This window comes from Podarcis gaigeae (genome assembly GCF_964106915.1).
Source record: "Podarcis gaigeae genome assembly, chromosome: 1".
Taxonomy (NCBI): Eukaryota; Metazoa; Chordata; class Lepidosauria; order Squamata; family Lacertidae; genus Podarcis; species Podarcis gaigeae.
Window position 1 is genome coordinate 86224673 of NC_139678.1, and position 24048 is coordinate 86248720.

The 24048-nt window shown below is 44.4% G+C and overlaps 2 protein-coding genes across 4 annotated transcripts in view; both read right to left on the reverse strand.

Moving 5' to 3' along the window:
• The window catches only part of NHEJ1 (non-homologous end joining factor 1), a 119377-nt gene extending 109749 nt beyond the window's left edge, over window positions 1-9628 (reverse strand). The window contains exons 1-5 of one of the 2 annotated variants that reach the window (XM_083750860.1): window positions 9187-9627; window positions 7211-7307; window positions 6547-6736; window positions 4825-5034; window positions 2028-2166 (exon numbers count right to left, since the gene is read on the reverse strand). In XM_083750860.1, the coding sequence (XP_083606986.1) occupies window positions 2028-2166; window positions 4825-5034; window positions 6547-6735 (538 nt within the window). In that variant the 5' untranslated portion in view covers window position 6736; window positions 7211-7307; window positions 9187-9627. Of the gene's footprint in view, window positions 1-2027; window positions 2167-4824; window positions 5035-6546; window positions 6737-7210; window positions 7308-9186 lie in introns of both variants that reach the window. The other variant, XM_083750861.1, reaches the window with a different exon arrangement.
• A 1568-nt stretch (window positions 9629-11196) lies between these two features.
• Window positions 11197-23628, reverse strand: SLC23A3 (solute carrier family 23 member 3). 2 transcript variants are annotated; one of them, XM_083742779.1, is made up of 12 exons: window positions 22367-23628; window positions 21716-21879; window positions 21405-21499; window positions 20362-20435; window positions 19234-19415; window positions 18025-18148; window positions 17654-17801; window positions 17312-17565; window positions 15954-16059; window positions 14698-14871; window positions 13841-13936; window positions 11197-12963 (listed from the first exon to the last, which is right to left on the reverse strand). In XM_083742779.1, exons 1-12 carry the CDS (start codon window positions 22463-22465, stop codon window positions 12608-12610), a joined length of 1872 nt encoding a protein of 623 aa, XP_083598905.1. In that variant the 5' UTR covers window positions 22466-23628; the 3' UTR covers window positions 11197-12607. The 2 variants fall into 2 exon arrangements, with proteins under 2 accessions (XP_083598905.1, XP_083598906.1); XM_083742780.1 differs by lacking the exon at window positions 21716-21879 and having other exon boundaries at window positions 22367-22441.
• Window positions 23629-24048: the final 420 nt, after the last annotated feature.

The following is a 24048-nucleotide window of genomic DNA, read 5'->3' on the forward strand; positions in this document are numbered from 1 at the left end:
CATGTATGGAGTTCAGTCTTTGTAAAAGATCCAACTGTGCAAAATACCACCTCTAGCTAAATAAATGCACGAAAGAACAGCTGCGTGCATGTGTACATGCACATATATAGGAACCATGTCAGACCCCTTGTTCTTTGAGCCAATGATGTAAGATCTTGCACTACCTGATAATTAAAAATGGAAATTGGAATCTAAGACCAACTTTCCCTGTTCAAAATGAGGTTCAAGCAGATACCCAGAGATGGCAACTTGGCCAGGAAGGTGTAACCCTGGTAATGTATGACCTACAGAGAGCCTTATTCTTGTCCTAGGTTTCCAAGGTAACTTGCCATTTCTTCTCCCTTATAGCACTGGATGGTCTCAGATTGAAGCAGTGGTTTTTGATGGACTAAAATGTTGTCTGCTGTTAGCTGTGCTGCCAAAACTTGCAGATGCCGTTACTGGTGGCTGTTTTGTATATTTTTTTATGATTTGTATGTGGCTTTGTGTAAATGTGTTTTATTATAATGTGTTTTTCCTATGCTTGGTATTCTACTCATTTGTCTGTAATGCAAGGATTACTGCTAGCGCAATGGGACTTGCCCCTTCCCCTCCTGTTTTCCCCAGATCTGATACAGAGGGTTGGGAACCCCAAGAACAGATTTTGAGGCACACAGGGGGAAGGGAGGGAAGTTCTATTGTGCAAGCAGAAATTCTTGTCCAGACAGAACTACTTCTTAGCACAGTTGAATAAAACCCTATGCTCTTATATATGTTGTACATCACTTGAATACCTTTTTGTGTAATGCGTTCAATTAATAAGAATAAGAATAATTGTGAAGGCCCATTTCACAAGTGGCAGATATCTGCAAGCTGTATAAGCAATCAGTGAGAACAGTGGTTGGCATCTGCTCAAAGAGACTGTGCAAAGAACAAGCCATACCAAATTAGAAGTTCCGATCCACTTTCCCCAGCAATTACTAAGTGGGGTGGGGAAAAGGGGACACTTGAGATTATATGATAATCAATCACACTACATGGTTGTACAGAGGAAGAGCAGGGCAACACAAGGCCTCCTCTGCTGTCCCAGAGTACATACTAAACCTTGAACACACATCACTGGCACAACCCAATCCCTGCCTGGCTAATCTGAATCTTTCCATTCTCTGGGGTTTAACAGCCAGCAATGGAATCCCTCCCTACCCCCAAAAGTATCTGAAACAGAACACCTGTAGGCTTATCTGCAACTTTGCAGGGGGTAAGAAGAACCAAGCCTTATGAGGAATGGTTGAAGGAGCTGCGTATGTTTATCTTGGAAAAGGGGAGACTGAGAAGAGATATGATAGCTATCTTCAAATATCTTAAGGACTGCTACATAGAAGATGGAGCAAGATTGTTTTCTCCTGCTCTGGAGGGTAGGACATGAACCAATGGCTTCAAGTTACAAGAAAGGATATTCCAACTAAACATCAAGAACTGATGGTAAGAGCTGTTTGATAGTGGAACAGACTCCCTTGGGAGGTTGTAGACTCTCCTTCATTGGAGGTTTTTTAAGCAAAGGTTGGATGCTTTAGTTGAGATTCCTGCATTATAGGGGGTTGGACTAGATGACCCTTTGTGGTCCCTTCCGATCTTTGATTCGGGGAGCCCCCATTTGCGCCAAATGCTTGCAGAGCTTCTACAGAGCAGAAAGAACAGCCTGACTCCACTCAAGCTCCTTTACAAGCTGGCACTGGCCCCAGCCTCCTGGGTTGCAGCCAGATGCTCAAAGGAAAGGAAAGAGCCCTTTGGCTAGTCCCCAAGCATTTCAGCTACTGGTCAGTGTCCAGCTCTTTCCACCTTCAGGGCACTGACCCCAAAGCTTCTGGTTAATAGTCTGGAGCAGCTGTGTGTGAAATCCAGGTCAGGATGGCTAATGGCCAAAGACAGCATGCTCGGTGCCAGCCATGAGGAAGGAAGGAAGGAAGGAAGGAAGGAAGGAAGGAAGGAAGGAAGAAAGCTTGTGTCCCAAAGTGGAGCAGAGTGCAGGCAGCACCCTCCCTCCTTACCTCGACTGAGAGTAGCCCCACTCTCCCGGTAGTCTTCGATCTCGGCATCCTTTCGGAGCAACAAAGATGCCAGCTCCTGCACTTGACTCTGCAACACCAAGCTCATCGCCATCAGGGGCTGCACAAGGTGGTGGAACACCTGTCATAGGGCACAGAAAAGAAGGGCAAGGGTCAACAAGCAGCAATGAGAGTAAAGGGCCTGGTGCCAGCCATGGTCATTTAAACCAAGCACAGGGATGACAAAAGTGCCAATGAAGCCACACACTATCTTCCGCTCCATCCCCTTCAGAGAGGGACACTGTAAGAACCAGCAAGTGTATATTTGCAAATGAGAAGGAAAAGCTCTGCCATGTGCCATAAACTCTATTTGGGACACTGCCATGATCAATAATGGTCCTCAGACTACAGTAGCAGAGTTCTCTGCCTTTTTTATTGTTTGCCACAAGAGGGCTCTGCAACAAGGTTTTCAACCTGGTCATTTAAAAATAAAAGCTCATGCTGGACTTTTGAGTGAGAAAGGTGCAATTCAGACCTAGAGCTCATCCAGACTTGCCTGTGCCCTGTCACTTTCCCCCTGAGTGAATCTGATGTTTACTGCTGAATCAGAGCAAATGTCTTTCAAGTTTTCTCTGGATGATGTTTACTCTGATTTACTGCAAAAGAAAGGATTTTCCGGGAGAAAGCAGTAGGACAAGGGCAAAACTGTTTGGATCCATGACTAGAAAGCTTGGGACAAGCAGAAAACTACCTGAACCTATGCTTTTTAGGCATGGGGCAAGCGCAAGTCTGTATGAGCCCCTAGTCTCTGCTGTTCCAGCACCTCCCAGAAAGCTGCATGAGAAAAAGCAAGGCGCATGAAACATATATTTCACACTGTAGCTGAAAAGAGAGATGTTAAAATCAAGGTGCAGAATAAATATTTACCCCCAAAGCATTATGGCATCAAGGTCTGAAATACTCTATGGATTCTTGAGCTGTACTTGCCATCATGGAATATGGACTTTGGAACAATATGCTTGCTCCCGTAAAAGTCCTAATTTGCTCTGTTTTAATTGGAATAAAAGAAAATCCGCCCACCTTGGGAAACAAGAACAACCTCAACTGTCAGCCAAAATACTGGTTGCATACACCATCCGAGACATAAAGTAAGTGGTGAAAAAGCTAAAATTAGATGTGGAAGAGCTATGGCATGCAGCTGGGCAGCCCTGGATCACTCAGTGCTCAACTGATTCTAACATTTAGGGACCAATGCCTGCCAGACAGGGAAGAAAGAAGAGATATGCCACATAGGGGAACTCAATCAACCTGCCCAGGCAGCTTTCCCCAGGCAGAGCTGTTACATTTCACAGCATAAAAGTGAAAAAACAAATACTTGAGTTAGTAACCCAGTAGCATAACTCAGCAGAATATCTAAAAGTGCAAGGTCCATCAAACACTTGACAGCTGACAAGAGATGCAGAATGATGCATAAGCAATAGATAAAATAGCTATTAACTCCCAAGTGCTAGTGCTCTTCTGAAATAGCACCAGCCTAGAAAGCTACATTATCTCAAAAAGGTGTTTAGGTTCTATACAGCTGTCTGTTATTTTACTTTTTAAAAAAGTATGTCTCTCATGCTCTCTGAGATGCAAGTAATAACAAATCTCAAGTGAAATAACACAACTAAATTCTGTATCTCTAGGCCAGTCAGAAGAGAATGTTACCTGGGTAAGCAGTGCCCCCTGGTGCACACATGGCAAAACTGTAACCAGTCAGCTAAAAACTATATGAGAGCAGAGCATTTAGGCATTTATCTGAGCAAAGCTGGTCCTAAGACGACATCTGCTTCCACATCCTAAGTAGTATTATGTAAACAGACAGACAAAACATACAGAGCAGGGAGGCAGCGCTCTGCAACTGAGCAGAGGATGGCATAGGATGAGATGCCATCCAGAGACACTAAAGCAAACATTAAAAAAACAGAATGCAATTTTCTAGTTTCCAGGCAGCCTAAAAAACAGTAGTCTAATATTTTCAAACCTGGGGCCACTTTCAGCCAAATATTCATTATGGACTCATTTGTTAATGTTTTACCATTTAAATGCTTGGTGGTAGTGTCACCAGCATAACACCTTAAGTGAGGCATGGGTAGCCAACATGGTGTCCTCCAGATATTTACTGGCCTACAATTCCCATCATCTCTGGCCATTGGCCATGCTGACCTGGGCTGATGGGAGTTGAGCCCAACAACATCTGGAGGGCACCACATTGGCTACCCCTGCATTAAGGTGTTCAAGAAATTGGCTCCAATTCTCACATTGTATTAGGTCTCACACTCTTCTACAAGGATCTGCTTTTTGGCAGGTGATGGCTGATGCAAGTACAGTGATATCTCAGGTTAAGAATTTAATTCGTTCTGGAGGTCCATTCTTAACCTGAAACTGTTCTTAACCTTATTCTGTAACCTGAAGCATCTGTAACCTGAAGTGTCTGTAACCCAAGGTACCACTGTACACAATCCTACACTTTAATAACAAGCAGATCCAGAGCATTTGCCAATTAACTGATAAGCAGGGCTGAAACCAAAACCATGACTATGAAGGGGAAGCTATATCCTCAGAACATCTCAGCTAATAGCTAAGAATTATTCCATTAATCCATTTGCTGGTCATTTGCACATCCTCTTAGATCTAGGCAAACATATCTGAGTTTCTTATCGTCACTCAAATATCTTTATCCCTTCCCTGGAAGATCCAGAAACCAAGAAGTACTCCACTGAAGCACTGACCTTCCTTCTCAATCCAAGAGCCAACTCACCATCTTAACAGGTGCTGCTGAACAACGGAAATCCCAGTAGAAGGGTAGCCCTGAGAGCTCACTCTTCACACGAAGAGTCAGTGTGCTGGAGCTGAGCTGGCAGGAGAAGATGGTAGAACTGCTCTTTTCTCCTTCCAGAAGGGGACATATCAGACTGCGCAGGCGGCTCAGGAAGGAGGATACATGAGCTGTCAAACGCTTATTTAGCTCCTGGGTGAGATTTCAAAAAATACAATGAGACTGTATTATTCAATAAAGTTATATTTTTTTAAAAAAGAGATGGGGGCAAAATTACTAATGCCCACAGAAGACTGGGCAGGAGTTTCCCCACTATCTCCTCCCTCTTCCCCACCCCCACCCTGCCAGTGGATAACATTGAAAGGTGTGTGCACACACCTGCTGTCCAGAAGATCCCAGAAACCACGCTAAAGGCATTTCTGCAAAATATGTGTGCATCTGAGGCTTATTTGTTTCCTGTTTATTTCTATTGTGCTCCATCTCTGGAGATATGGAATGAGTAAGAACATTTTTTAAAAAATACATAATAAAAGCGGAATACCTAATATTGCAAAAATTGCTTTTGTACAGACTACACATCTTTCCTAATAGTTTTGTCAGGAACCTAGGAAGCTGCCTTCTATTGAGTTAGACCATTGGGTCCAGTTACTCAGTATTGTGTACACTGACTGGAAGCAGTCCTCCAGGTTTTCAGATAGGTAATATTCCCATCTCTACAGGGAGACATTGGGGATTGAACCTGGCAGCTTCTGCATGCTTTGCCACTGAGCTGCAGCACTTTCCCTTGTTGCAAGGATATTGCATCTTCTAAGCATTCAATGTACAATAACCTGTACCTGAGAAAACTCTACTCTACTCATTGGCAACTTGGAATATGGAAGTATGAGTGCTAACAGACACCTACTGGATATGGGTTGTGGTGAAGTCTTTAAGAGTATTGAACTAGAATCCAGAAGATTAAGGTTCAAATTAACACTCAGTCATAAAGCTCATTGGATAACCTTGGGCCAGTCACTCTCTTTCAGCCCAACCTACATAATAGGGTTGTTTTGTAGATAAAATGGGAATAGAAAGAACCATAAACATCACTTTGAGCTCCTTGGAGATAAGGTGGAATATAAATGCAATGTTAGATGAAAAATAAAATTTCCGAGAAGTGATGATTCCACACAAAATCCCCAGTCACACTCTGGGCTCATCTGCACTACCTTTTGTCCCATGATTTCACCTACAGTATTAGTCCTGTGATTTCCAGTCATGGGTCCAAGAGGTTCTTTTTTTGTCCTGCCACTTTCCCCTGGAATGAAAGTTAACTCACATAAAATCCAATTGATGTTTGTTCCAATTCAGAAGTAAACAACAGGTTCTCCCACGGAAAGCGGTGGGACAAATAAAAAGAACCTCTCAGGCCCACGACTAGAAATCGCGAGACAAACAGAAGTGTGGATGAGCCCTCTATGCCACTTTGAGATTCTTTTTAGTTTTAGTGAAGGCTTCTACTGATTTGGAGGCTGTGCCTACTGATAGGATAGCAGTCGCAGTGTAAGAATGCAGAACATTTACAAAACAGGGCTAGTGACAAACAAGAATGTATTGTCTGTGCAGAATTGCCTTGTTAAGGTTTCTTTTAAGCCTGAGCTGATAGAGTAGCTGCTGAGGTGGATATACCATGTGCACATTTCACAACCCTAATTCTTTACTTACCTTTGATCTCTGTTGTATCACCTCAGTATCTACCTTTTCGTACCACATACTGCTGAGGTCAGAAAGGAGCAAGGCATAGCCAGCATCTCCAAACCAAACCTTAATCATCAGTTTTGTGGACTCATCAAAGCAGACTGAAGTCCAGGGCTGCAGGAGGAGTCTGTTTTCTGGGTCCTCAGTGCTCTCCATCCTATAACAGTAATGAAATACACTTTTATACACTTAATCACATTATTTCTACATGGTAAACAAATTGAAGCCCTTCTGTGATGCCTAATCCTCATTTTTTAAGAAAGAAAAAAATGAGGGACATCTGAGTCATGGAACTCCCACATAAGATCAAGTTTGGCCCTTCATCAGCTGGCATATGTAACATTCCTAGTGTGGCAGAGGAACCTCAATCATAAGAACAGACTGCTAGATCAGGCCAAAGCCATCTAGTCCAGCATTCTGTCCTCATAGTGGCCAACCAGATGCATGGGAACCTCCAAGCAAAGCCTGAACACAACAGCATTCCCCAACCTGTGATTTCAAAATACGAGTATTCAGAGGCATACTGCTTCCGACAGTGCAGCACTGGCAGGAGAACATGCTGGATGGCTGGAAAAAGAGCATATGAACCAGGAGTGATTTGCTATGAAAAGAATTCCAGGTGTGTACCCACCTACACCACAGCAGCCAAATGTGGAAGAGTTTCTTTTCCTCTCTCTCTCTTTCTTCTCAGGTGGATTGTAAGCTACTTCTCCCTTCTTATAATGCCACTGGGAAAGCAGAAAAGGCATTTTGTTTATCTGTTGTTGACATTTTGCACAAAAAATTAACAAGAGGAGATAACAGAATAGAAGAACCAACACTTTCTTTAACTAACTTAGGCAAACGGGGCAGTGATGCGCCTGGGTCCTCTGCTGCCCAAGGTGAGGAGGGGTACTAGGTGAAGAATGTGGCAGCCTTTCTGCTTACAGTTACTCTCCTGAGATGAGGGGGATTAAAGTGTTGCTGGATGGTGTTGGAAAAGTTGAGGATGGGGAAAAGGAAGTACTTTTTCACACAGTTCATAGATGAATTATAGAATTTGCTACCACAAGATGTAGTGATAGTCACCAGTCGTTTTAAAGGGGATCAGACAAATTTGTGGAGGATAAGACTATCCATTGCTAGCAACCATTATGGCTATATACTACTTCCACGGTCACAGGCAGTATGCCTTTGAATACTGGTTGCTGGGAATCACAAGTGGAAGGAATGCTGTTGCACTCAAATCCTGTTTGCAGGCTTCCCATACTGTTTCAGTGGCTTTCTGTTCTTCTTTCTTGTTCATATAGGTGATGGAATTATACCACACTGGCATACATCTATCCAGTTTTGACCTTTAACCTGCTTCAGTTTGTAAGCCAGGTTTTTGACAAAGTCCCATTTACCAAACTTTTCCAAGCCAATTGTACATCATGGCTCCCTTCAGGCTTCACAAACACCTGGCCACTATTTAAAAAGCTGCCATCAACAAATGTCCTTTAAGTTCTTGACTTTTTCGTCTAATATCCAATATATATATTCAGTAAGGCAAGCTTTGGGGTGATATCTATGGTCTGTCTTGTCATTCCCTCTATTTCCTTAAAAACTATAAACCAATATTCTTTTGCCAGCAGGGCTTTTCTTACATGGGAGAAAACTGAGAGTGAAGTCAGTGCTTTGCTGCCCTTTCGCTCCCCTCTTCCTGCATCTAGTTCTTCAGGAGTGACTCATCAATTAGTCCCAAATAATTGTATAAGGTTGTAGTTATGATGACTGTACTTGTCTTGAGAGGGCAGAGGGGTGGCTCAAAACCTCTTTCTTACTTCTGCATAAATCTGAAGAGGCTCAAGCTGCAAGCATCCTGTTATTAAACATTTTAAAGCATACAAGGAAAAAAGGAGTGTGTTTGTTGATTTACTAATAGGCTTGTTGCTTAATACCCTATGTATACAAAAAGAGAAAGCATTGTCCCATTTGGTATCCTCCTTCCAGAGCCTCAAAATTCTGGGGTCTTCCTCGGAATTTTCCGCGGGTAAGGATTCCAACCTGAATCAGGGGAGTAATAATTGAATCCGGGCTACGAAATACCTTAACATACTGTGACTGGAAGCTTTGGAGGAGAGAAATGTTCTGAGGAAAGCCCAGCGCTACACCTTGGAACCAACCCTGACTAAATCCCACTGAACTGAAAATCGGGGTGGGTTCTCCCGCAAAGGCAAAATAGGGGCGGGACCCAAAGGTATTTAGCAACAACAGCCCTGCCGCTCCGACTCCACTCCCACATCCAGTTTTGCTCGGCCCGGGAGAGAAAGGGCCGCCTTTGGCGCTTCAAAATTCTAAGCTCCTTTCCAAGCCCAACCCTCGTCCCACATAGCTATAAACACATAAACACGACATAGCCTCGCAGACCAGTACAGCACATGTAAACTACAATTCCCAGCGTGCCATTCTCGTCTCTAAAGGCATGCCGGATGATGTAGTCATGGAGATGCCTGCCTGCCGCCGGCCGGAATTAGGCCAAGACGGGAATTCCCGTCTTTCATCCCTCAAGTAACTGGGGCAGCGGTAGAAAACAAGCTGAGGGAAAACCTTATTATATTTTCTGTCTCCATTTACTTCCCGCCTTACCGTGACCTTCGGCTCCCACAGCAAGGAAAGTGAGGCCGCGCCGAGGAAGGGGGAGGAGATTCAGACGGCGCCGGAAACTCTCCTGTGGCTGCTGTTCCTCAGAAGCAGTTTCCCACCTATTTAATCGTTAAATCCGTCGGCGACCGTTGAAAGCGGGGGAGTTTCCATCGTGTGGGTGCGCGCGCGACATCCGCTCCTGAAGTATCGCAGTAAAAACAGAGCGAAGCTTCAAGAGCCAAATATCCGTGGCAATATAAAACGCAGTGCTGTTTATCATGTGAATATAAATAACACAATTGACAGATGATTATTATTATATTTGCCACTTTCAGGGAACATGGCGTTTCAAAAGAGTGTCCAAACGAAAACGAAAAGCTCCCTGCCTCAGGGTGCTTACAATCTAACCTTGCGATCCTAACAGTGTCTACCTATTTATTCTATCTTAATTGTGTCTGTCTGTCTATTTATTTATTTATTTATTTATTTATTTCGTAAAAATAACACAGCGCTTGATTGTAAAAAAATACAAAAGAAAAAAACAAATAGTTTACATGTTGACTCAATCCTATTGAATTCAGTAGGGCTTGCAGGTAAAAGTGAGGCTAGAACTGCAGCCTACATTGCTGTTTGAGAGGTGTGAAACCTATGAGCAACTGAAGCCTGGCTATCCCTGTCTGGTAGGGTTAAAATATCAGCTTAAGTTAGTAAAAGGCGAGCTGAGGCTTAAGAGTCCACTTCCACCTCTTGTGACAACCATAAGTTTGGTCCTTGAGAGAGAACTGCTCCCTCAAAACAGGTTGAACCCCATGAATAGACTGCCTTTCAATAAGATGTTCCCAAAATGACATACAGCAAAACAAAAACAACAGTCAACTACGTTATCTGAAAAACAACAATAAAACTAACAGGTGATTCTTAAAACACCTAGCAAAATTTAAGTTTTCACTGCCCTTCTAAATGATGTTGCCAATGGGGTTGCTTTACATAGTAGGAGATTGGTATTTCATATGATGCCTCTGTTAGGGTTGCCATGTGTCCTCTTTTTGCAGGATACATCCTCTTTTTCCAGGGGAAAATTAGAGACAAATTGCATTTATTTGATTTGAATGGCTATCATAGCATTCTCTCTTTTGCTCTTCAAAATATGCCCACCCTGTTATCTTCTATGGTGTTGCATATATCTTAGGGTCAACCTTTTACTCCAGTTATGCTAGCTGAGTGGCCTTTGGAAGCAGTTTAAATGCCACTCTCTGCTAGTGGAGCAGGAACTAAGTCAACAGAATGATGGTTATGTCCAGTGCTGTTTTTCTAGAAAAAGATGTGTTGGAACTCACCATGAACCTTGTTCTCTTGTAATGGCAATGTTGCCCACCTGAGAGGTACCGGAAGTGGGTTTTGGTGAATTCCAGCTGACAAAAAGCCCTGGTTATGTCAATGGAGCATAGGGCTGCCAATGCATCCGGAATTTCCCAGACATTGCCGGGATTCATCCTTCTAAGATGGCGTCCAGGCAGAATTTTCAAAAAGCACTTGAAACGTCTGGGGAAACCCAGGCGTATGGCAGTCCATATCGGAAGCTGTGGTTTTTTTTCAGCAATTTTTTATAAACACCTAAAAAACCCCCACAATTTTGGGTGGAGATTTTGCAAAAAAATACTCAACTTTTCTGTCCGGATTTTCACTTTTTGAAATATGCCAACCCTAATGGAGCACCTCCTACAAAACTGGTGTATATGTGACATGGAGAACCTGTTGTGTAGTACTGCTCTGCCCTCTAATTCTTTGCTTGCATTTATTAACTTTATTCATTCAAGCCTTTGATGTTTCAGCTGAAGGTGTTTCTTACCAAGCCAGTGTTTTATCTCCCTTTGCTACCTTACCACAGATCAAGGAAGCCTGGTGGTAGACCACATGATTTTCTGGTTTTGGGAAAATAGGTTATCTTCTGAGCACCATCCCCATTCCCAGTTATAGAATGTGGTACTAAAATTAACTTTGTGAACAGGAAAGGAGTGCAATTTTTTTTATTCATATCCAAATGAGACTGAAAAAAGAACAAAGTGCGGTAGGATCCCTCTAAGGGTTTCATTATGCTCACAAATTCCTCAGAAATCCAACTACTCAATTAATGTGGGGCAGCTGTTAGAGTTCAGCTTCATCTTTACCAAATCTGGGTATATGTGTGATTAAACCACATGTCACAAAATGCCAATGAGCTGCCAGTTACCTCATTCAAGGGAAACAAAACCCAACTATACACGGTGGCCCTCACTGCCCAGAGAACTGGAGTGCACGTAATATTTTCTAAAGGTGTGACTAGTGAGAATCTTTACATGCACACATCCTCAGGTTGCTTATGTGTAGCAGAGGGCCGACCCAGCCATTGCGGGGGAGGAGGAGTGCTGAGGCTGCCATCTTAGGCAGCAGAAGCTCCTAAGACAGTGCCCTGCTTGCCCAACTGTCTCCACCCCCAGCCATGGGCATAGCCGAGGGAGGACAGGAGGCAGCTCCCCCCCCCAATCAAGTAAGACAATAACTGACCAATCATGTTAGTTCTGCCCCCCTTAAAAACTCCTGCCTCCCTCAACAAAAATCCTGGCTAAGTTCATCGGGTCAGCAAAGAAGCAGCACCAGCACTGGTGCCAATTTCTGGCAATATCTCAATGATTTTTAAAACTGCAGAAGATGTTGCAGAGTTGCTTCTGCAAAAGTGGCAAAGGTGACGGGACAGGTGGCAGGGTGGGGCAGTACTTCCTGTTTCACCTTAAGTGGCAAAACAGATCATGCCACCCCTGGCAGTGCATCTCTATACTTCTGGAAGAGGGAGACACCAAAGGTCTATTATCTCCTTGACACAGAAAGCGGGTCATGGTCAGCTAAAGAATGGTAGCCTCCTTGAGGGATTCACGACAGCTCCCTCCCTCCCTCCTATGAAAGGAGGAGAGTCCCACTTTATTAAACTAAGAAATATACAGTACCCAACAGGAAACTGTAGCCCTGGGTTATAAAGTGTGTTAGGCAAGTTATTCACTTGGAATTGAGTTGGTAATACATTTAAAAACAAAAGGGCAGAAGTACAGAAAATATGTTCATCCTCTACTCTAGCTTCCCTGGGGCATGCTACAGTAATGCAGGCCTAGTTCTTGCATGCTGCTATGGGATAGTTTCATTCCCACACGCAGTGACATTAAATTGGAAGTCTTAATGCAAGTTGTCACAAAGGTATAGAAAATAAATCCCAAAGGTGATGCTACAGAAACCATTTTAGACTTGTAGAAGCATGCATGGTCTCCAGATTCGTTTCCATATTTGTCTGAAACCAGACTCCTCTGATGGATTTTCAAGTACCTCTCCTTGAATAATGTTTCTGTTTAGAGATCAGCATAGAGAGGTCATCTCATTAGCTGTTGGTCTGCCATATTTATGATTCTCCAAATTCCTTTGTGGAATGTTGGGCTCTTGGCACTGTCTCCAGCTCCAGTTCTGACTCCAGCACCACTGTTTCTGGTTTCAGCAGCAGATCTGTGGTTTGCTCTTCTGAATGCCGCAATTCTTCCAGGGGGTAAGTGTTCACAATCTCCACTTTGTTGTCCCCCAAGGGACAGAGGAAACAGAAAGGAAAGCCCTTACGCCATGAAGGTGTTGGATGCTTTTGTAGGACTAGAGGCAGCTGATTTCTTTGTGCAGAGCCGTTTCTGCATTGCTGCAGGGAATTCTCTCTGACCTCTGATTTGCTTGCTGATGAGTAGTTGAGCAGCCCACGCTCTTGCAGGGTGCCTTGATAATAACAATGACAGGACAACTTAGAAGAACTATGTATTGTGGAATATGGATTGCATCCATTTAGTATCTCTGTCCAACCACCATAATTCTTTATTCATTATGTACATACCACCTCTCAGCCCCCAAAAGGGTCTCCCCAACACAGTCTGCAAAATTATGTAATTTATTTAAAGTAGATTGTTTTAAACTATCAAACCAGACAGCAGTAAAACAAGGCAATAATACCAAAATGTGAGCAGGAAGGAATTAAAATATATCAAAGGTCTAATGGAACAAATGCGGCATATTTCCCAATCTAACCATTCTTATTCATGGCTGTTATTTTTTCCCCATTTGTAAATTTAATGAAAAATGAAAGGAATAAAAACATAAAAGAAAATAAATAAACAATCTAAACTCTAGTGGGTGAGAGTTCCATAGTTGGGGGCATCACAATCAAGAAGGCCTTGTTCCACTCTTTAGATAAGCATACTTTATCTGGTGAGGGAATGAAACAACGTAATGCCCCCATATATCACTAGGATGTTGTAAGAAAACAATTTTGAGACTGAAATGTTTTAGGTTGGTATGTTCCTGTGCCAAAATGCTTACAGTCACCGTAGTAACAACTGCTGCTACAAATCAGGCCATGTTTAAAGAATTCCCACCATAACAGCTGCCATCTCTTAAGGTTTCCCAGGTCTAAGTGGTATCTATGGTCAGCATGTCAGCAAACATAGACACTACCAATTCTTATCTGCAGTGATTATTCTATAATAATACCATACAACTAATTAAAAGACCCAGTGCAGACACTCATCTGGAGTTGAGCACTGAGAGAGGGATAACAGTAAAAGTATCAAAACAAAGTAACTGGTGACTTCCTCCTTACCGGAAACTGTGTTCTCTAAGAAAAAGGATAGGAATCCAGTTATAAAGGCAGGAACCATCAACAGAGAAAGGAGGAAGAGGTCTACAGGGACACAACCTGCAGAGAGAGCATCACAGTTATCTTAGAAATGCCATAATGTGGTACCTTGCATTCAACATCCCTAAGTTGATCCAACAGAACCTCAGATGGTTATTCATTGTAACTAGAATGGGTCAGAAATAATTTTCTGTGGCAAAAAGGCTTCCACCCAAATGCTGAAAGTGTGGGATAACCATCATGCTTAAGTCTAATCAATGCACGAAGAGATTAAATAGAGTAAGATGTCCTGCCAGGCTTACCTCACCTTGCGAGGAAATGAGTAATCGAGCATATTGTTCACCCCCAGTCTACTAGAGAAGCTCAACATGTGAGGAGGAAAATAGGGACACTTGGAGAGTCTGACATAGTCCTTCCTCTTTATGATTCTAAGTACTTCCTACATATCATGCAAATAAAAATATTTGGCTTAAAATGAAATAATGTGCAGTGTAACATTGATGTACAACTAATAAGATTATTATTATTATTATTATTATTATCATTTCATTAATCAGTTTTAGATAATCAATAAATATGGGATGCAAAGAACCAAAAGGGCACACTCCACAAAGTGCAAAAATGTCCAGATAGCTTTGGAAATTTAAATGTTTGTGTAAACTTTTAAAATGCCCCCCCCCCCCCGATCTAGCTGCTTTTTGCAAGACAGGGACACAACTTGAGGGTCCTGTTATGGTTCTGAATTTCCTGCAGAAGGCAGTCTCAAGCTTTTCTTCTCACCACAGCTCTGATCATGCCAGCCCCTGCCCCCCTCTTGGCACCTGTAGCTGTGGCCAGGGACCCTGGTGCCGTGAAGAGCCACTTCGGAACCAGCAGACCCATGAACATAGTGAAGCCCACAATGAAGATGTTCCTGCCCGAGTCAATGTTTGTGTACTGGAAGTAAGAGACACCGGTGCCCACAGCCATGCTGTATGTCACACACAGCACTCCTCCTGAGGATAACAAGGGAGAAAGAAGCAGAACAAAGTAGCTGAACTGACTTTGGAAAAGGGAAAGGGCAAAGAATGGAGAGGGACTTAAATATGAGTAACCATAAGAATAGAGCAGGAGCCTTCAATTTGCCCATAAACAGCATCACCTGGTATCTCCCCCACTCTGGTAAGATGCAGGGTTTTTAAATTGAAATTATAGCTATTATTTCTAAATTTGTACACACACGCACACATCATCATCAACAACATCATCATCATCATCATCATCATCATCTTATGAAAATTGCTGTCCTTTTTGGCAATGCATAACTGGTAACCTAGTCAGGAAGTGCACCCACACTATAATAATATAATAATAATTTATTATTTATACCCCGCCCATCTGGCTGGGTTTCCCCAGCCACTCTGGGCGGCTTCCAAAAGAATATTAAAATACTGTGATACATCAAACATTAAAAGCTTCCCTAAATAGGGCTGCCTTCAGATGTCTTCTAAAAGTCTGGTAGTTGTTGTTCTCTTTGACATCTGGTGGGAGGGCGTTCCACAGGGAGGGCGCCACTACCGAGAAGGCCCTCTGCCTGGTTCCCTGTAACTTGGCTTCTTGCAGTGAGGGAACCGCCAGAAGGCCCTCGGTGCTGGACCTCAGTGTCTGGGTAGAACGATGGGGGTGGAGACGCTCCTTCAGGTATACTGGACCGAGGCCGTTTAGGGCTTTAAAGGTCAGACCAACACTTTGAATTGTGCTCGGAAACGTACTGGGAGCCAATGTAGGTCTTTCAAGGCTGGCTCTAGGTTATAGAATTTGTTGGCTGGCAATGGCACCCTTTAGGATTATAAAAGATCATTTACAAGGATAGCCTTGACTGAGAACTTAAACTCATTTAAAATTACGTCACCATGGAAAGAGCATAGGACCCTCATCTATGTCTAGGGTAGCCAATGCCTTACATAGTAGTGGAAGATAATGGTTGTTCCAACATACATTATAAAGAAGGCAGCAGTGAGAGATGCCCCAAACAGGGAGAGGGTGGGCTGGCTAGGTGGCACGGAGGTATAAGGAAAGGAAAGGAAGCATTTATTACCATGAATTGCCAGAGGGATGGTGGTAAGAATTCCCATGAGCCGAGGAGACAGTCCCAACAGTACACATGCCAACGCACTGATCCACACTGCACGGCATGAGGGAGCCTGAATGTAGGAAACAGGGCATGAGACTGGAACCTTGAAAACCCATGACCTCAGGTCTCTCCAGGCATGGAACCCCACAGAGCATTCTGCATTCTACAGGATGACTAGTGGGCAGGGTGGGGAACTGTGGTGGATGGAAGAAAACAGGAGGAAAACCTATAGATGAGAAAAGACTATTCTTCATACTGCAGTCTCTGTGGGAAGACATTCACATGGTAACCTTTCCCCCTCCTATTATCTCACAGCCTGTCCTGGGTCCTCTAAGATGCTATCCTATCCCCAGGGTTGAAGTAAGAGTCAATCGTCCATCCAGTTGGCTTCTGTATGTGCAGTGGAGGCTGGTCCACTTGGGGCACTGCCCCACCAAACTCAATCTGCCCTTAGCCAACCCTCCTCCTCCTCCTTTCTTACAACCAGCCTAGGGGGTGGCACCATCTGCCCCCTCCCCCTCCCTAGTCTGTGCCTCTTGCAGAACTCAACAGGGAGCAAGATGGAGACAAAACAATAATTACCGTATTTTTCCGTCTATAAGACACCCCTATGTATAAGACGACCCCTATTTTTTGACCCCAGAATTAAGAAATAAGTATTTTAAACATTCTGTCTATAAGATGACCCCCCCCCCCAATTTTAAACTTAAAAAATTTGGGGGGAAATATAGTCTTATACACGGGAAAATATGGTAGTTGTCACTTCCCATCATTGGTTCTGGTTCCACTTACTGTAGGTCTCCCTGTCTTACTTCACCACGCATTCTGTAGGGCAGAGCTTTCCAAACTTTTCATGTTGGTGACACACTTTTTAGACATGCATAATTTTGTGACACAGTAATTCAGTTTTTCTAGGAAACCAGTGGGCAGCCCACTCCCTTTCCAGCCAATACTAATGTGTTGCGACACACAGTTTGGAAATCTCTGCTGTAGTGTGTGGTACAAATGGAATTTCTCCAGATAATTAATATTGCACGTGTATAACGTTGTTCAGGGTTTTATATGTTAACAACAAGGCTTGAACAACAAGACCTTTAGAAGGACTGCTGCCACTACCAGCCAGAGAAAACAATACTGGGGTAGAAGGACCAGTTGCCTCTGACTCAGCATCAGACTGAGTTAATGGGGAAAGGCAAGACTTAAGGCAATCTCTGAAACAGGAGCTCATGTACCAATTGTTGGAGGAGAGTGATCCATGGGACATCTCAGTGCCTACTCTGAACCTGCATAAAGGAATCCATGATCTCGACCCATGCTCTTACCTGGGTCAGTCTGCCGGCACAAGCATTGGGCATGCTGGATGCAGTTCCAGATACACTGCCCAGCACAGCTGCCAGGAGGGTGCCAAGGCCCTCAGTACAGAGCCCTCTGTTGCACAAATGCTGTGGTGGGGGTGGATCCCATAAGGACTTGCTGCACAGCAGATAGCAGCCCACAGAATTCACGCTTGCGGTAACACCCATAGCAGCACCAATGCCAATGGCACGGGTACTAAGTACTGGCCAGCCCTGTGCACCTGCGGGACAAAGAGATAGAAAAGACGAGAAGTGAAGTCCAGTCATTAAGCCAATGAAAGGGCAAAGTATGGTTAAGCCATTTATTACCTGGGTAAGGCAGCTTGAGCCATGGGGACTGCAGGGTGCTATTGGTGAGGGTTAAGTGGGGTGTGGAAGGATGCAACACATCCCAAGAGGTTGGAACAGGTCTCAGCATCCCACAGACAAGCCAGATCCCAGAGAAGGGCAGCAGAATCTATAGGAATGCAAGACTGAAAGTGAGAATTTGCCTATCTGCCCCTCTTGCTGTCCCTGGATCCATCTGCATAATGCCAAAGGACACAGGATTAAGCTGTGCCATATTTCTCAGCTCAGGGCTTTAGAAATATTGAAGATTTGGGGAGTGGGAGATAACAGGGGAAGAGGAAAGCGGAGAAGGGAGCCAAGTTTGGCTGTACCGTTAGTTCATTAATTCATACCGAAAAAAAGTGCAGGGCTGGGCTGCCCGATTTTATAGTGAGCCCTCTTGCTTGGCTCCACTGGCAAATGGGCAGTCGACAGGAAGCCAGGTGCTGGGATAGCAAAACGCACAGCAACACAAGCCTAAAAAGAGATCATGAGTGATATTCAGCAAAGCACTGCCCTAGGAATATAGGTTGCTTGGTCCTAACACAGAGAATATGTAAATCCCAAGAGCTGCCATGATAACAGCTCGGCTCCAAGAGGTTTCTCAGTTGAGTAGCTACTCCTTTCCCCAATACTACCCAATATTCTATTTCCAGTCCCTAATGCAGGCATCCCCAAACTCGGCCCTCCAGCTGTTTTGGGACTACAACTCCCATCATCCCTAGCTAACAGGGACTATGACCGGGGAGCCCAGGGTTAGAATCCCTATTCACCCATGAAGTTCACTGGGTGACCTTGGACCAGCCACCATCTTTTAGCCTAACCTACCTCACAGGGTTTTTGTGAGGAGAAAATAACCATGTACACCACCTTGAGTAGCTTGGAGAAAAAGGTGGTATATAAATGTAATAAATAAATAAAATAAATATTGTTGGGAAAACTCTGGGAATGAACAGTGTTTTCTGGGATTCTCATCCCAGCACTAATGTTAGAGCAGAAAAAAATATTAAACAAATTACTCCAGAATCTCAAACATTCTACACAGCTCGAGTCACACCCGCACCAGACACTTAAAGCACATTGCTTCCCCCAGGGACTCCTGGGAACTGTAGTCTGTTAAAGGTGTTGGGAGCAGTATATCTGTGCAGGGTAAAATGCACTTCACAGGATTCTTATGGTGCTTTATGGAATGGATGTGACCTTATCCCATAAGGAGGACCTCAACTTTTGAAACCCTATACTTTTTATCATTGGGGAATGGCTCCTGAATGGGGTGGGGAGTGAAAGGAGAAGATAGGAAAGTCACCTTTCCTCCACCCCCTTCAGCTGACATGTCTCTGGTTTGAACCTTAGGTTTTGTGGGATTTAAGACTTTTGGCTTAGATTTGAATTTGAATCTGGCAGTTTTAGTGTGAGAAAGTTGGTGACTGTCTGAATTTCAATTCCAGCCCAATATGCCTCATTCATTCCCTTCACAACCTCCTTTTGAGAGGGCATGAAGCACAGTTACTGGAGCTGGCTGGTCTTTTGAAGAGAGCTAGCAGTCAGCAATCTGAACTTACAGCAGGGCGACTCCCCAGTTTTCAGAGCAGAGAAGAGCAGCAGGTCTGTATGCTGAAAGTCCAATGACAGAAAGGCTTGGGGCCAGAACCATGGGTCCGCAGCGATGGGTAATCCACCCACAGGCACCTGACATCCCCAATGCCACCTGCACCAGAGCAGAAATCAGCACTGCACCTGAAACCTGGAAGGGGAAAAACAGGCAGAACAGGGTCAAGTTACAAAACAGGGATGTGGAATTTTAGGACTGGGGGCCAGATGTGGGCCTCCAAGTATCTCTATCTGATGCTCGGGACTCTTGCCACACCACACACCATCCCTCTCCTCAGGTGACACCCCTCATTGGTCCTTTACCCTTTCCTGGAGTGTTCTTGTCGGGCTGAAAAGTGGTTAGAGTGATCGACTAGGCCCAGCACCAGGGTTCGAATTCCCACTCAGTCATTAAGCTTACTGGGTGACCTTGGGCCATTTACAGTCTAACTTACCTCACAGGAGATAAAAGGGGGAGGGAAAAAATGTACATTCCCTTAAGTTCCTTGGAGGAAAGTGGGCGGGCAGGTGTTAAATGTAAAAATAAACAAATTCTCACAATGCCTCTTGCTTGCCTTGATGGACAAGAGAGGGTTGTGTGAGTGTGTAGAAACCAGCTGCCTTACAAAGGTAAAATTTGCATTTGTTCCTCTATCCACTTTTGCCTCTGACTTCACTGACCACTAGCATGTGACCACCCCACCCATAAGGGCATGTGTCCCCCAGGTTGAAACAGGTCCCCCAGCCCTGTTACTATAGGCCTCCATTACAGTACATGCTTCCTCGGGGATATTTTTCTTCATGCAGGCAAGGTGGTGTGAGAGGCACAGGCAGAGCTGGTGGGACAGCTATGGTAGGATTGGGAGACACCCCAAAGCAATTGAGAGCAGAGTCCAGCAGCATGGTGGTGAATTACTTTCCATCCTTCATGGTGGCAACAGAACATGCCATGTGCTGCCATGACTTTGGTACACCCACCAAGCTGGTATCTTATGTCCAAAGGGATCCAAGAGACTCTGTCTTCCTGGTGTCTAACCCCAACCCCACCACCACTGATGCCAGCCTCTCCGTATTGGGTTTAACCAATCAAAGCTGCCAACCTCATGGAGTAACTGGTCCCAGTTTCTTGAGTTTTCACAATCTGGCCCAGCACATATGTCAGGGGCCTCAGTGCCTGAAAGGGAAGCAGGGACAGATAAATGAGTTGGGAATACAGTGAAATGAAGAACACAATGAGGAGAAGAGGAAGATCCCAGAATTCAAATTAGTGTTAAGCAGATTTCATATTTTTAAAAACTGATCTGCAGAAGTCATTGCTTCTGAATGGAATGCTGATGTGAGGGATAAGCAAGGATTCTCGAGGAATATGTAGTGGAGGAAAACAAGGATAAAGGGCTGAAACCAGTCACTGGCGTCAAACACTGACAATTGCATCCCTTTGACTACCTACTGTATACAAGGGGATGAGACTGAAAGGTGTTTTTCCCATTTAGAAAGACAGACAACTGAGGGAGAACATGGCAAAGAATTGTAAAAGAACTGGAGAGGATATGTAGAGAAATTTCTTTCACACAATACTGGTCACCAACAGACAAAAGGAAGTACTTCATGTAATATACAAGGTTCATGGCTAAATGATGTGGTGGTGGCCACACTGACATGGGGAGAGGCTTCTAAATCTGTGGAAGCATGGACTTGTCAATGACCGCTAAGCATGACAGTGAAATTAAATCTATAAGATCTGAGGCAGTACACCTTTAATTGTCAAAAGCTAATGACAAAAAAGCAACAGAGAATAGCTTGTGAGCTTTTCAAGAAGCATGTGATCGACTACTGTTGGACAGGCTGGACTTGACAGCAATTGTTCTGATCCAGAAAGGCAAATTACACACCTAAGTCTGCCCAATCAAACAAGAGATGGTTGTGCTTATTTTTGGAACATAGGATTCAGCACTAAGACGTGAGTATTCACTGTGCAACAAAACAGCAGCCACCGATGGCTGGTTACCATTCTTGCTGGATCCAAAACTCCTCAAAAGAGATGGCATTTGGAAACCTTGCCATCCTTGCCCTGTGATTGCAGTGTCCTGTGCTGGTGGCTGAGTATTTGGAAGAGGACTGGGTACTTTTGCCTATAACTCACTATTTCCATTTGACTGGAGAATGGGAGCCACATGTTGGGTCTGTATCATGGCTGGGATAAGGAACTCAAAAGATGGAGCCTGAACCAGCGGCAACCTGCAGGGAAGACAAAGGGGAGATCCTGCTACAAGGAATGGACAAAGCCTAAGGGAAGGAGCTGCTAACTAGAAGCTGTGTAGAACTAGGCATTTTCCAGAATACTAGTCCCTGCTTAGACTTCTAGTAATAGAAGGCCACACCCAACTCCCCAACCAAGAAGGCAGCAAGGCTGTGGGATTCCAATAGGTCAAGGGTTGCCTAGAGCCAGCTTACCTGGTTCCCAATCCACACTGAAAGGCTGTGGCTATGCCACAGGCAAAAAGATTGCATGCTAGAAGTTCATTCCAACATGGAGTACCATTCAGCATCTTGCCGGGGAGGGTGGCGATGAAGAAAAAGTGAAAGATGCAGAGAAAAGATACCTGGACCAGGAGATGCTAGGAAGGAACAACAAGTTGGTCTGAGCCATGGCCTTGTGAGCACCTTCACCCTTCCCTAGAAGATGGCACAACACACTTAAGCCCAATAGTGTGTCTCAGTCACTCCCAAAGCTTCAGATGCTGGCTTTGCTGCCACTCATACATTGCCACTTTCTTTAATGAGACCCACATCAAAGTACAGTCGCTAACACCAATTTCTGCCCCATCGGCAGTTCCAAACTTCACCTAGTATCTGCAGGTCAGGATTTAATGAAAAACAGCCCAAACCCTGGAATCACATTCCTGCATATATTGCATCAGAGATGACCACTGGTTCATCACTGCTCTTTTTTTCACAAGATGCTCCTCACTTTTTGCAATTCTCCAGAGTTGCAATGTTTGTCTGCATTGCAGCAAACACAACACAGAGCCTTGCGACACCCTTTTTGAGGGATATGTTTCCTCTTGGGTGTTGTGCTACGCCCGCCCACTCCAAACAACTCACCTGCAAGGCCAACAAGCAGATCAGGAGCCAGGGAGGAAATTTTGGCCCTTTACGAGCATGGGGAAGGATGCTTTTAGAAGCCCTGTTGACTTTGTTCATGATGTCTGTCTTTTTCCTTTGTGCTGGAAAGTGACCTAGCAACTGAATATATCTCCAATTCCTCCCCTTCTTTTATTTACACCCTTCACTGGCCATATGCATCTGAACTTCCACCTTTGGCCCTTCCAGGCCACAGTTGCTCAGCCTGTTAGCTATTAACTTGGCTTGCCCAGTAACTCACCACTAGTGCTGAGAGGTAAAAGGCATGACTGAGCAGGGGTTAAACTACAGCAAGCTGGTTTTATGTGGACCACACCTGACCTATTGGACAGTATCAGCAAGGGATAGTGCTGTGGTTGGCCATCTATAACCAAGGGGCAGTGTGCATATGATAAACATGCCTAGGCACTTGTTTATTTGCATAAAAGGGACCTATTACATGTTATTATTTCTCAGAGACCATACTTAAAACAATTAAGAGAAAGAACTATCTGGGTGGGAAAGAGCTTAGACTAGTTAGTTTAAAGCTGGCCTGGGGACATTCTTGGGGCATCATGTGAAGGCACCGAATATTACCACCTTGCAGGTATGTTATGTCAGCATTTGAACTTGTTTACTTAATAAAATCCTAAAAGAAAAACAAAAGATTACTTTGCTGAAACCAAGTAGGTCTGGTCAGTGTATGGATGAATGACCATCTGGGAACTGCAAGTACACTCTACTGGGTTCCACAACAGATGAAAGTTAGAATATAAATTTAAGGGAATTGTACAGCCTTTCTAGCACAATTCCTCTTTTCTCAATGCCGGTGGCAAGAATCGGTGCTCCATCCGTCTTACAGTTCAAAAGCCATTTTGGACAGCTACAAATGCCAGGATTGCTACTGTGTGTGTGTTTGTGTACACACACACAAGCTACGGAGACCCCTGCCCGAGTGTACCTGCATAATACATAGCACATGCATTTCTTGCTCACACTTTACATTTTTAGATGGACAATGGAAGCATCTTAGGCATACACCTAACACTGTAATGTTTGAAGTGGCTCCAACACTCCGACTCCAACAAGGCTTCAGTTCTCTTTGTATTATTACATTTTAATCTTGGGGTTTTTTTCAAAGAGCTCAGAGTGACATACAAGGTTCTCCCCATGCACCTCTACCATTTTATTCTCAGAACAATCGTGAGGTGGGTCAGGCTGAGGGATTAGGTCACGGCTACCCACCCAGCGTCCCTTCGAAAGCACCCCTAAGTGCAAGTAGATAAATAGGGACCGCTTACTAGCGGGAAGGTAAATGGCGTTTCCGTGTGCGGCTCTGGCTCTGGTTCTGGCCAGAGCAGCGATGTCACGCTGGCCACGTGACCCGGAAGTGTCTCCGGACAGCGCTGGCCCCCGGCCTCTTGAGTGAGATGGGCGCACAACCCCAGAGTCTGGCAAGACTGGCCCGTACGGGCAGGGGTACCTTTACCTTTACCTTTACCCACCCAGCTCCTCTTTGCAGTCCTGGCTCAACCGCAAGAGCACTTCACCCCTTTCCTCAAACATTTCATACACCGTAAAACTTTTGCCAGTTGTGCTCACTGTGACTCTACAGGTTTTTCTGTTTCCAAAGAAAGGGAAGCTAGTAGGGAACTGGCAGCACT